The 13,260-nt window shown below is 41.3% G+C and overlaps 1 protein-coding gene across 3 annotated transcripts in view; it reads left to right on the top strand.

Moving 5' to 3' along the window:
- Positions 1-13,260, top strand: part of SHTN1 (shootin 1) — a 101,978-nt gene that overhangs the window by 51,225 nt on the left and 37,493 nt on the right. For all 3 annotated transcript variants that reach the window (XM_040486574.1, XM_040486575.1, XM_040486576.1), the window contains 3 exons: positions 3,138-3,284; positions 6,151-6,304; positions 8,252-8,351. In XM_040486574.1, coding sequence (XP_040342508.1) covers positions 3,138-3,284; positions 6,151-6,304; positions 8,252-8,351 — 401 coding nt within the window. The remainder of the gene's footprint in view (positions 1-3,137; positions 3,285-6,150; positions 6,305-8,251; positions 8,352-13,260) is intronic.

The following is a 13,260-nucleotide window of genomic DNA, read 5'->3' as shown; positions in this document are numbered from 1 at the left end:
CCACCCAAGTGCTCCGATGTAATTTTAGTTTTTAATGAAAGATTTTCCTGTACTTTTTGAATGTAGTTTTTCTTGCTAGTCAGTGTAGTTTTCCTTATTAGAAAGCATGGGTGCCTCATTCCGAGTATAGTCTGGATATACTAGGGGACTGTTGTGTAATCGGTTCTGTTCTTCTCCCAGACAACTCAGGTGATATTTAATATTCTTCCGGAAAGAATGAATTACATTTTTTTTTAATTTTTTTTCAACGTTTTTTATTTATTTTTGGGACAGAGAGAGACAAAGCATGAATGGGGGAGGGGCAGAGAGAGAGGGAGACACAGAATCGGAAACAGGCTCCAGGCTCCGAGCCATCAGCCCAGAGCCCGACGCGGGGCTCAAACTCATGGACCGCGAGATCGTGACCTGGCTGAAGTCGGACGCTTAACCGACTGTGCCACCCAGGCGCCCCCGAATTACATATTAATGACACAAGCTTTTCTTCTCTTTTTCATTCTTTGAAAAGATTCATGAAATTCCTCCAAAATTCTGGAATCTATGTTTGTGTGATAAGAGACTAACCTCCCTAACCCTAGCTGTCAAGTTCTTATCATAGTTAAAAGCCAAAGTCATAGGCATTTGGTCACTGAATTTCCTTTAAACACATCGTTAGAAGGCGTTGTGTAGAATATTTCATGTTCGTGTCTTAAAGTCTAGAAAAAGTCAGACTAAGTCTTTTCACGTTACCATCGTCACCTAGGGGAATTTATTTTCTGTATGTTCTTTTCATTGTATGCTTTTACTATTTAGGGATTGTTACAGGGTTTTGAGAAAGAAATTCACATTATTAACATCCCCAAGACATAATCCTCACCTTTTCTTTTCAAAAGAACCAAGTTGAGATAATTTTTGATCGTGTAAATTTGAACAAGTTTTCCCGAGAGCCGTGTCTTTCCCCCAAGAGAGAACTGGAGCTCAGAGAAGCAGTGCGGTGAGAGGGACACAGCCGTGCCTCGGCTGATGACAGTGGCCTGTGCCCAGCACTGTTCGTCTGCTGAATTCACCGGCTCTGTCCTGGTCGCCCACACCAACTGCTGCCTCTCTTTCTGCTCCTGGCCACCAAGCACTCTTGGGAAAAGCCCTCACTTGCCGGAAAGCCAGAGAACTCAGTGACTCTGGCTGCTATTTTCAGGCCTTCCTGTTTCCCCTCTAAGGTATTTGCGAAGACACCGGCAAGGGACCCCAATCAAGTTGAGTTTTAAGAGGGGAAAAATGGCTTAAAACATTACTGTAATAGTAATAATAGCAATAATAATAATAATAATAATAATGTTTTAAGAGGGGGAGATGCCTTAAAACATTACTGTAATAATAGTAAAAAGTTTTAAGAGGGGAAGATGCCTTAAAACATTAATAATAATAATAATAATGTTTTAAGAGGGGAAAAATGCCTTAAAACATTACTGTAATTCTGTAACTCAGAATAGCTCATTTCGATTATACTGCTGGTTTCAGATGCCAAACCTGGATGGCTCTTCCCTAGCACGGCGATGCCTTTGACCTCACCGTCCTGGTGCGCAGCACCTATGCGTGTGCGCACACGCCCATTCCCTCACGCCTCCTCGGCACATTCCATTCTTACGCAGGAATGAGCTGTCTGGTGGAAGGCGGATGCCAGTTTTATTCTCAAATGCCTTTAAGAATCTCAGACTCTGGGGGCGCCTGGGTGGCTCAGTCGGTTAAGCGGCCGACTTCGGCTCAGGTCATGATCTCGAGGTCTGTGAGTTCGAGCCCCGCGTCGGGCTCTGTGCTGACAGCTCAGAGCCTGGAGCCTGTTTCAGATTCTGTGTCTCCCTCTCTCTGCCCCTCCCCTGTTCATGCTCTGTCTCTCACTGTCTCAAAAGTAAATAAAATGTTAAAAAAAAAAATTAAAAAAAAAAAAAAGAATCTGAAACTCTGAATCTCTACTATAATAACATGGGCCTGATTTCAGAGTTTATGAAACATCTCATGTGTAGAATCACCTGGTGGCTAACGTGTGAAGGGATATTAAGGAAAAGAAGCAACAGGTTCATAGAGAATAATGTCGTATTCAAAAATGTAACCTTGTGAAGACTAGGTGAATAATGTATGTAAGTTGCTTAGTAAAGCGGCCAGTAAACATTAATGTACCTTTTCCCATTTCTTCCTGACCCCCCTAACTTAACTACTTTTATCACTGGGGAAAAGCTAATTGGTTTAAAACAAAACATTAGGTTTAGTAAATATCAGAGGAAGGAGATTAGCCAGGTGGTGGAGAGCTTAGGCCTCGAAATCAGACAGATCTTAGCTTAAATCCTGGTTTTGCCACTTTCATGTGTTCTTGGGAAAGTTGCTTAACCTCTCTGACTTCAGTTACCTTATTAGTAAAAATGAGATACTAATAGCATCTACTTAACAGTGTTGTTCTAGGGATTAGATGATGTGATATGTGTGAAATCAACACTGCATCTATCACATAGTGTTAGTAAATTTTAGCTATTCAAGGAAGAAGTATTTAACTCATAGGATTTATGTAAGGATTAAAATAACACGTATAAAATATTTAGTAGAGTACTTGGTATAAGGTAAGTTCTTGATAACTATTAGTCAAGACTATTAAGTATTAATGTATTTTAAAACAATAAAACAATGAAAAACTGAGGTATAAAATAAGACTCATTTATTGCATATATGCCTAATTGGGGCAAGGGTGAAAGTCCTTGAAGACAGCATCAAAGTTATGGTTGAAATCATAGGGGTCATTACTTCTAGAACTATGATACTGTACCATTCAGCAATCGTCTTTAACTTTTTAAAAAATGTTTATTTATTTATTTTTGAGAAAGAGAAAGAGAGAAAACACAAGTGGGGGAGGGGCAGAGAGAGAAGGAGAGAGAACCCTAAGCAGGCTCCACCCTGTCAGTGCAGAGCCTGACGTGGGGCTCGATCTCGCAAACCACGGGATCATGACCTGAGCCAAAACTAAGAGTCAGATGGTCAGCCGACTGAGCCACCCAGGCGTCCCGCCTTTAATTTTTTAACAGAAGCTCCACGTGCTTTCCTGTTGCTCTGGTTTCGGTTGGGGAGAGACGCGAGATTGATTGGCACGTATATCTTTTTGTCCTTCCCTCTTACAGATGTTCATCGAACAGAACAAGCTCAAGAGACAGAGCCATCTTCTGCTGCAGAGCTCTGCCCCCGACCAGCAGCTGTTGAAAGCTTTAGAAGAAAATGCAAAACTTGTCCAGCAACTTGAAGAAGAGAGAATTCAGCATCAGAAGAAGGTAACAGGTTTTCTTCTGGAGCCTGGATACACACCAACCTGCAAGAGAGGGCTCAATGCGGTCCCTAGATAGAGCTCCCTCCTTGGCATTAGTGAGTCTTTCCAGTCTTCTCGGTTTTTAGAAAAATGTCACCAGCAAATGAAGTTAATTTAGTACCCAATTGAAGATTTAGAGCGCACTATCCCAGACTTCATAATGATCTTTAAACTGTCCAAAGGACTGAAGAAAAGAGGGAAAGAGAGAGCACTCGCAAGGAGCTTGGTTAAGGCCCAGAAAGCACGGTTGGGACATCTGCGAGTTGATTGTGTTTCTGGAGACCGCATACACCGCGAGAAGTGTGTTTGTCTCGGAGAGCTCATTGGAAGGCATGGGTTTTGTTCAAAGAGGGAGGGAGCGTCCACGTTAGTAGTAATTGTTTGCTTAGAGAAAATTTCCGATTTTGTAAAACTCGCACAAATATATATGTTTAAAGACTTCCCAAGTGGTTATTTCATTTTGTTCGAGTGGAGCGATTCCAGCAGACACAGCCCACCTTCCTGCGCCAGGCAGAAAAGATCGTCATCCCGGTAGGTGAGAGAGAGGAGGCGGGAGGGGTGGGCAGGCGAAGAGGTGGAACAAAGACTGTGAAGTTAAAGAAACCACTTAAGAAAAAGTACATCAATATTTATACTACTCACAGCGTACCTCTTTTGTGAAGAAAAGATTGTTGGCTGCCGTTTTATCATCACCTGTCAAAGTCTCTCTCAGCGATAATATTGACGTTTAATCCTCGGAAGTTTCTGGAGTTTTTACAAAGTTGGTCATGAGGCAGAGTTGATTTTTTTTCCCCCCTCAGTGAGGAATGTTGGTGTATGCGTAGAACCTCCAGATGAGTGGAGAGTGGCAGCGGTTGCCCCTGGGAGGAGACCTAGGGAATAGAGCGGGGAGGAGAGAATTTTTTTCTTTTTTTCTTTTGGTCCCCACGTGCAGGAATTACCATTTCAGATAAAGAGAGGGAGGATAAAAGAAGGGTTATGTTCATTCGGCTCGTGTTGGAGTTGTCTCAGTTTTGAAAAGTCTTACTAGTTGTAGTTAGCGCATTTAGTAAATAACATGGGCCTAGAGCCAACCGAATTGACGTGAAGTGTGGGATTCAGCCACTGTATATCTACCTTGTCGGGGTAGGAAGAGAGAATAGGTGATACTGAATTTGAGCACATCGTGAATGCAGTTGTAGCAATCAGGACTTGTAAGGCGGTTACGCTAGTATATATACTTCCTCTGGGTGGTCTTTCATGCGTGTGGTCTTAAATAGCTCTCCCCTGTCTGTGGGATCCCCTGCAGACTTCCCAGCAATCTTTTCAACGCTGTGTTGTTTTCACGATGATGAGAACAACACATACTTCATCTAATGAACAAACTTTTAAAATGCGGTACAAGTTAAAGAAGAAATGAAGATTACCCAAGAATTCCATATTTTGGTACCTATCCAAGCTTTATGCAAATAGAGAATTTTATGAAGGTAGTTTAAATGGAATAATACCGTGCCTACTGTTCTACAATCTGATTTTTTTTTTTTCCAGCTGGTAACGTATCATCCTGTGTCAGTGTGTAGTGAGCTGTGTGATTTTAAATGGTTGTATATATAGGACCTCATTTAGTGAACACGCTATGATTCCTTAAATCAATAATATTGGTGGATATTTATTTTCAATTCTTCCCTGTTAATAAGAACACTGTAGTGAACATATTTGAATACGTATCTTACTATTTCTTTTTTTTTTTAAGATTTTTGTAAAGTTTATTTATTTTGAGAGAGAGAAAAAGAGAGACTGCATGAGCGAGTGGGTGAGGGGAAGAGAGAGAAGGAGAGAGAGAGAATCCCAGGTAGATTCTGTACTAGCAGCACAGATCCTGACGCAGGGCTCAGTCTCACAAACTGCAAGATCGTGACCTGGGCCGATCTCAAGAGTCAAACACTTAACGAATTGAGCCACTCAGGCACCCCGTCTTACTATTTCTTTAAGGCAAATTTTAAAAGTAGTATTGCTGAATCAAATGGTCTTTCTTTCTTTTCCTTTCTTTCTTATTTTAGAGAGAGAGCGAGCATGCATGAATGGGAGGAGGGGCAGAGAGAAAAAAATCTTAAATTTTTTTAATATTTATTTTTGAGAGAGACAGAGACAGAATGTGAGTGGGTTAGGGGCAGAGAGAGAGAGAGAGAGGGAGACACAGAACCCGAAGTAGACTCCAGGCTCTGAGCTGTCAGCAGAGCCCGACGTGGGGCTCGAACTCACGAGCTGTGAGATCATGACCTGAGCTGAAGTCAGATGCTTAACTGACTGAGCCACCCAGGCGCCCCCAGAGAGAAAGCATCTTAAGCAGGCTGCATGCTAAGCATGGAGCCTGACTTGGAACTCGATCCCACAGCCTGGGAATCACGACCTGAGCCAAATTCAAGAGTCGGTCGCTTAACCAGCTGAACCACCCAGGCACCCCTCTTTCTTCTTTTTTTGTTTTTTAAAGGTTTTTGATACTTGTTACCTAATTGTCCCCCAAGGGTTCTTTTTCATGCTACTTTAATGTTCTCTTGAAAATGGGTATGAAAGTAATAATCTGTGTTAAATGAATTTCATAGGTATTATGTTACCTTTTTGACCCATGTTTACACATTTAATTATCTGGGATATTAAGTCCCCAATAAATTTATATCGACTCACATAGCTGGTATTTTAAGCATTGACTGTACTCTAGTATTTGGGTGGTTTTTAGGATGGATTGGAATCTCTTTGCCATGAATTGGAAAGTAAAGGGAAACAATGATGTTTTTCCCCTTTATTTTTGCTTGACAAAGGAAAGACTGTAAAGTTCTGTTTATAAATTCCAGGTGAAAGACTTAGAGGAGCAGCTAGAAAACGGAGCACTCCACAGAGAGATACGCAACCTTAAACAGCAGCTGGGGCTTCTGGAAGAAGATAAAAAGGAATTGGAATTGAAATACCAAAATTCTGAGGAGAAAGCCAGAGATTTAAAGCATTCCGGTAAAAGCATCAAGTGGGCTCCCGCGTCTTAGCAGTCTGTGAATTCCCCACGCCCAGCCCCAAGCCGGGCCGGTAGCTAGTCCAGAACCCTTGCCCAGTGCTTGAATACGCAAGTGACTGCAGTTGAGTCGAATGACCACTGTTCTCCAATGATCCGTGAGCCCTTAGGCCTCTTTTTTTGGACTCCGTGTTCGTGAGCTTCACATACAGAATTAAGAGACAAAGATACTGCTAATATGAGAAGACCAACATTTCAGCATTTCTCAGGGCTTCAGATAGGAGTGTTCGTGGAGTTCGTACATTGTTCATTTTAGGGCGCGTTTCTAAGAAGAATTCAACTTTAAAGGTTCATACAGCCCTCGTGTTTGGTGTCTAATTATACCCATGAACTAATACTTTCAGTATCACAGCTAACAATAAAATGGGCAACAATATGTATATTAAGTGGAAAAACTTTTAAAACACCAGGGGATATTTAAATCAAAGGATTTATTCAGTCAGTTCTAAGAAGGCTTGACAGGAATGTGTGAATTGGATTATTCCACAGGGATAAGTAATAAGTTTCTGTCGGAAGGTAGGTGATTTAAGGAGGCAGGCCATTCCCTTTTATAATAGCTTCAATATTCACTTCAGCTTTTTGGTTAATTTTATACTAGAATTTTGAAATCTGTATGGAAGAACCATGTAGGCTTTTTTTTCCCTTTAAAAAGGATTCAATGCTTTCTAACCCACAATGAAAATGAACCACAATTTATCTTTTTAATTTGGTCTAAAATTAAGAAGTATTCCATTCTTTTTAAGTGAATACCCAGGCAGCCTGTGGCCAAAGCCAGCTTGGTTATATATGTAGAAACAAATAGGCAGATCACTGGGGGTGCAGTCATTCATGGAGAGAGGACTGGCTGGGGACAGAGAGAGCCATTCCTGAGTCCAAACAGTATTCAGTACCCAGGGCCTATCAGAGCCCATGTTAGAGGTATTCGCATCTGTGGTACACATTGAACTCGAGCTTCTTGAACTCAGAATCTGTGTCTTTGCACAGCACCAAGCATGGACCCTTTCACACTGTTGGTGCTTAAATACCTGTTTCGTTCATGACGTGAATGCATCGGATGGATAAATTGTATTTCCAGAATGCTCCTTCGCTTTTTGCAAACAGTTTCTGAAGTTAACAGACCTTTGAGAGTCTGAGTCTGGCTAAAATCAAGAACTCGAGGATTTGCAATTTTTGAAGGAAATTAAGTGGTGGGGGAAAGTGTGCTATTCAAACTCATACTGAATGCCATCTTTATTTTTTATTTTTTTTTTTAATTTTTTTTTCAACGTTTATTTATTTTTGGGACAGAGAGAGACAGAGCATGAACGGGGGAGGGGCAGAGAGAGAGGGGAGACACAGAATCGGAAACAAGCTCCAGGCTCTGAGCCATCAGCCCAGAGCCCGACGCGGGGCTCGAACTCACGGACCGCGAGATCATGACCTGGCTGAAGTCGGACGCTTAACCGACTGCGCCACCCAGGCGCCCCCTGAATGCCATCTTTAAAATTAATGCCCGGTCTATACATTTTAAAAGTCCAGTATTAACAATTTCTTAGTGTTTTAGTGGCATTCCGTTTTAACAAATATTTCTTCAGCCTACTCGGTCCTTACTCCCCGCCTGTCCAGCATTGTCCTGAGTTTATTTTTCTTTCCCATAGTTGTATTTGTAGCCACAAGACAGTCATGTTTTCTTGTAACCTGTGTAATAAGGCCTCTCTCGCATTAGCGGGGGCAGCCTGGAGCATAAACATGTTAAGACGTTCTGCAGTTTCCTACTGAGATTTCTAACTTTGCCCAAATGGAAGGAACTTGATTTTGAGAGAGGCTGTGTGTTTTCATCTCTGTGGGGAAAAGGTGTTGTGTTAAGTTGCCCGTTTCGGCTCTTTTCTGAACGCTTGCTCTCTGTGCAGTTGACGAGCTCCAGAAGCGGGTGAACCAGTCTGAGAATTCGGTACCTCCGCCGCCGCCGCCTCCACCGCCGCTTCCCCCTCCTCCTCCCAACCCCATCCGGTAAGTGTCTGCGGGAGGATCTCTTGGCATCAATGCCCTGCCTTGTCTGAGAACCTGAAGTTGATGTGAGCGGTAGCCCTTCTTCACAAACAAGCAAACTGCTGTCTTTGCCTCATTGGAGGAGTGGGTAGTAAAAACTCAGAAACGCTGAAACTTATCAGCTGGTACTTCTCTCAGCAGATTTTTGCAAAGGCCGATGTATATCACTCCCGTCTTGTAATCTATATAGAAAGGGCAGAGACATTCCTGTGGCCTACCCTGTTCTCCTGCCCGGGATGTTCCGATTCCACGCGGATGTCCCAAACCCAGGAGCCAAGACATTTGTGTAAAAAGTCGGATGCTTCAGTTGTAAAATTTCACTCCACGATGCTGGGATTTCCGTTAAGCGGAAGACCAAGAAATTTTGAGCCTTTCTCGGGTGTTTTTACCTTTTCGCATCCTGATCTGAATTTGAAAAGCTCCGGTTTATTCATTTACTTTAAAAATCAAAGTACTAAATGAAACGAACATTTATCAGTAGTAATTGTCACAGACTAGTAATTAAGCTAAAAGTGCTCATTATGTTTTATCCCTAACCTCACATTTAAACCTTTAATAATGCCGAGAGAAGAACGTTCCATAAGAAGAAGATATTACGTTTACGTTCTTGTGATAGAGAATCATCTGTGCAGACAAGAATTCACTTTTTCTGAAGCCTGAGCTGACTTGATGGTCCCGAGTGCCTGAATTAAGCACAATAGACCCTAGGGTTCAAACATCGCCTCCTTTACGGCTGGTGCTTCATTCTGACACCCCGCATTACGTCAGACAACCTGTTTGCCCTGGTGACAGCTTACCTCCTCTTGTCATGATGCTAGCTGCTTCTGTATAATTTATTCTGGAACAAATGGAATTTAAAATTTTGCTAGCGGTTTTGTTTTTTTGTTTTTTTTTTTTTTTGTTTTTTTTTTTTACCTTTCATTAACTCATGTGTTTTGTTTAATCCTTTCACCCAGAGAGGCCATTTATTCACGCTTTGCACCTTTGCTGCTCCGTCTGAATAGAAAGTGTAGCATTTTCCTCCCACATGACTATGAAAACGGGACTTTGCCTTTTAAAAAGATTCTCATTAGTTTTCCTTACTGAGTAGGGGATGACATAATCTACTTTAAGCCATTGAAGTAGTCAAGGCAAAATAATTTTACATGTGATCGGTCCGAGAGTCAATTGAAAGAATTTCAGGTATTTTAAATTCTTTTCTGCCCTGGGTAGCTAAATCTGTTGGAGATATTCTGAATTTGACATTTAAAATAGGAAATTCATCACTTTGATCTTTCTCTAAGGTGTAGAATTTTGAGCCAATAAGAAAGGTCACTTCTGTCTACGAGGAGGGAGAATTGTGAAGAAAGTGATTATAGTCTTGCCGTTGGCCTTTAATTTTTAGTCTAACAAATCTTGAAGCCCTTGGAATTAAAAGTAAAGTGTAACCTAAATAGAGTATTTTCCCAAAGAGCACTTTACAGTTATACTGAGAAATGAATGTAGGACTCAGACTATGTATGTCTAAAGCGTGAGCTCTTTTTTATAAGGCCCTTTAAAGAAAATTTTCATTGAATAACATGAATGATTTTTATTATAAGATGAATTTAAGTAGTGTAAGATGTAATTTCTCAGTAGAAAGAAGTTTTTTTTTGGTAAGGAGTACTTTCTTGTCAAAGAAATATATTTGCATGTGCATTGAGTTTCATTGGACTTTGAATCCACAAATCAAGGTTTTCTAACTTTGTTCCTCAGCCATTTGTTTTACCCCGACATAGATCATGGATATAAATGAAAGCAGAAAAAAAAAAGACTAGGGCCTGCTCCTTTGACCCAGGGGACAGGTGGGAGAGAGGAAAGTGAGGAAGAAGGCATACGTTGGTCATGTTTTATAGACAGTAGTGAACGCAGGAGAGATCCTGGGCAGGCATGGCTCACGGGGAAGAGTTGGGTGTATTGGTGTATTAGTCGGCATTCTCCAGAGAAACAGAACCTGTAGGGGTGTGTGTATATACCTATGTACATGTATGTGTATACATCATATACATTCACATAAAAGATTTATTCCAAGGAATTGGTTCACATGATTATGGACTATGACAAGTCCCGGGGTGGGTTGGAAAGAGAGCCAACAAGGAGAGCCTAGGCTGTGGTTTCAGTCTGAAGGTCGGTCAGCCTCCAGACCTAGGAAGAGGCAGTGTTTCAGTCTGAGTCTGGAAGCAGGAAAAAGCAGACATCCCAATTTCAAGGCCAGAGGGCAGAAGGAATTCGGTCTTACTTGGGCAGTGGTCACCCTTTTGTTCTATTGAGGCCTTCAACTGATGCCCACCCACATTACTAACAGTAGTTTGCTTTACTCAGGCTTCCAATCTAAATGTTAGTCTTATCCAAAAACCCTCACAGAAACACCCAGAATAATGTTTGACCCCATATCTGAATACCTCATGACCCAATCAGACTGACTCAAAATTAACTATCACAGTGGGCATGAGAAACGCTTATTAAAGAATTTCAAGGTCGATGCCTTCCACTGAACCATTCAGGGTTTGGGAGCTCTTGCTTGAAGCTTTTATCCCTTCAGTTGAACTGGCTGTGAAATGGGGCAGTTTTAGCCAGAGGTTTGGATTATTAGTCCCAAATGCCTTGTCCTGGTGTTCTCATCTGGCCTGGGAGACCTACTTTATCTGTAACCTAAGCCCCGTCTTGACAGAGGGCTCTTTTTTTTTTTTTTTTAATTTTTTTTTTCAACGTTTATTTATTTTTGGGACAGAGAGAGACAGAGCATGAACGGGGGAGGGGCAGAGAGAGAGGGAGACACAGAATCGGAAACAGGCTCCAGGCTCTGAGCCATCAGCCCAGAGCCTGACGCGGGGCTCGAACTCACAGACCGCGAGATGGTGACCTGGCTGAAGTCGGACGCTCAACCGACTGCGCCACCCAGGCGCCCCCAGAGGGCTCTTTTTTAATATTACGGATGATGATTCTCTGGGTACCATATAAGTCTCCCAACTATACTTCAATTCAGAATAGTTAAAGTTAATGCTTTCTCTCATCTACTTAGGTGCTTTACTTCATTTATGTAAATATACACAGATATTTCGAACAGTACAAATAACTTCCTGCTTTGTAATCTTTACGTACAATAATTCAACACTGAAAATTTCAGAAGCAGAAATGGGTTCATTACAGAGTGTTGTGAGAGAGTAAGGGGAGGCCCCCACCTGGGGACAACCCTCTCCAAGCCCCCCTCTGCCGTGGAATGTTAACCCTTAGACATCGAATATCCCTTGCCCTCAGTCACAAAATGGGAAAAATGAGCAAAAAAAGTTTGCATTATTTCATTTCTCCCAACTTTTGGAATAAAATATACTTGTTTTAAAGTTCTGTGTAAATAAGGATTTCTAACTCCTTGTGAAAATAATTTAATTCCATTTGTGGCCACCGTGAGTCCAAAGAAGACAAACTAAATGAAGTCAAAAGTCCACTGACTGATTTTTTCCAGTTGGTAAGTTCTGAAAGCCTCACAGGGTAAAGCAGAACGTAGTGCTTTCTTTTCACTGTGCTTTGCGAGAGACTGTTCAGTGTGTTTGGGAGTTTTCATAAAAGGCAGTTTGAGGATTAATAATAAATCTAAAGGCAGAAGTAAGAAATAGAAACATCTGAAAAATTATGGTCATTAGGAAACACTGAGTTGTTCTGTCCTCAGCCAAGTATTGCTGTGTGTGCCCAGGCATCCCTTTTCCTAGAGGCAACACTGTGCCTTCCCAGCTTGGCCTCCTCAGGACTATTGTGTCCAATCCAGTTTATCACACAGAGGACATCGATAATGTAGTTGAAGGAATTCAAGAATTCTCGGTCCATTTGGTTTTTTTGGTAAACTATTTTGAGGGGGAATGATAACATATATGGAAGTGTGCACCAACTTATGTACAGTTTAAAAATGATATAAAGCGAACACCCATGTGTTCACCATCCAAATCAAGAAATAGAAAAATACTGGCCTAGACTCTTACCCTTTTATCCCTTTTTGAAAGAAAAAAAATTTCTTGCCTACATATATATCCCTAAACTCCTATAAATATACATATGGTTTTTTTCCTGACTATATGATTAGAATTTTTCTGTCTGCATTTGAGTCTCGTTCTTTTTACTCTACGTTATTTTGCAAGATTCATCCGTGTTATCTTGTGTAGCTGAACTTCATCCATATTCATGGATACATAATCCATTTTATGAATGTCTCCGTGTGCTTATCCATTATGGTGCTTATAGACATTTGCGTGATTACCAGTTCAAGGAAATTATGGAAATTCTACATGAACGTTCTCGTACGTGCATCCTGGTGTACAAGGGCTTGCATTTCTGTAAGATCCACGGAAGTGGAGTCGCTGGCTCCTAGAATGTGTGTATCTTCAGCTCCACAGGATGATGCCAGTTTTCCGAAGTGGTATTGTCAGTTACTACACTGTCTTCAGTTTGAGAATTCCTGTTATTCCACAAACCTACCAACGCTTGATATTATCAGACTTAGCGTTTCTTGCCCATTTGATGACAGTGTAACTAAATCCGTGTGGGTTTCATTTGTGTTTTCCTAGTCACTAATGAAGTCAAGCACTTTTTCTGTGTGTGTTTGGGAAGTTAGGACATCTTCATTTATGGAGTTTCAAGGCTTCTGTCGATTTTTTCTGTAGGATTGCCTGCTTTTTCTCATTGATCTGTAGAGTTTCTTTTTTATTCTTTACGGTGTCTTTTATTACATGGAGATCTTAAAATTTTAATGTGGTCAAATTTGTCATGATTTGGATTTCGTACAGATGTTAAAAACATGGGCCAGAGAGACTGTGGTCTAAATGTATTTTATCCCTTAAGTATCTGGTCTGTGTCATTCAGA

This window comes from Herpailurus yagouaroundi, unplaced genomic scaffold, assembly GCF_014898765.1.
Source record: "Herpailurus yagouaroundi ecotype Mexico unplaced genomic scaffold, PumYag 163, whole genome shotgun sequence".
NCBI classification, from domain to species: domain Eukaryota; kingdom Metazoa; phylum Chordata; class Mammalia; order Carnivora; family Felidae; genus Herpailurus; species Herpailurus yagouaroundi.
This window is presented reverse-complemented; position numbering and strand designations above follow the sequence as displayed.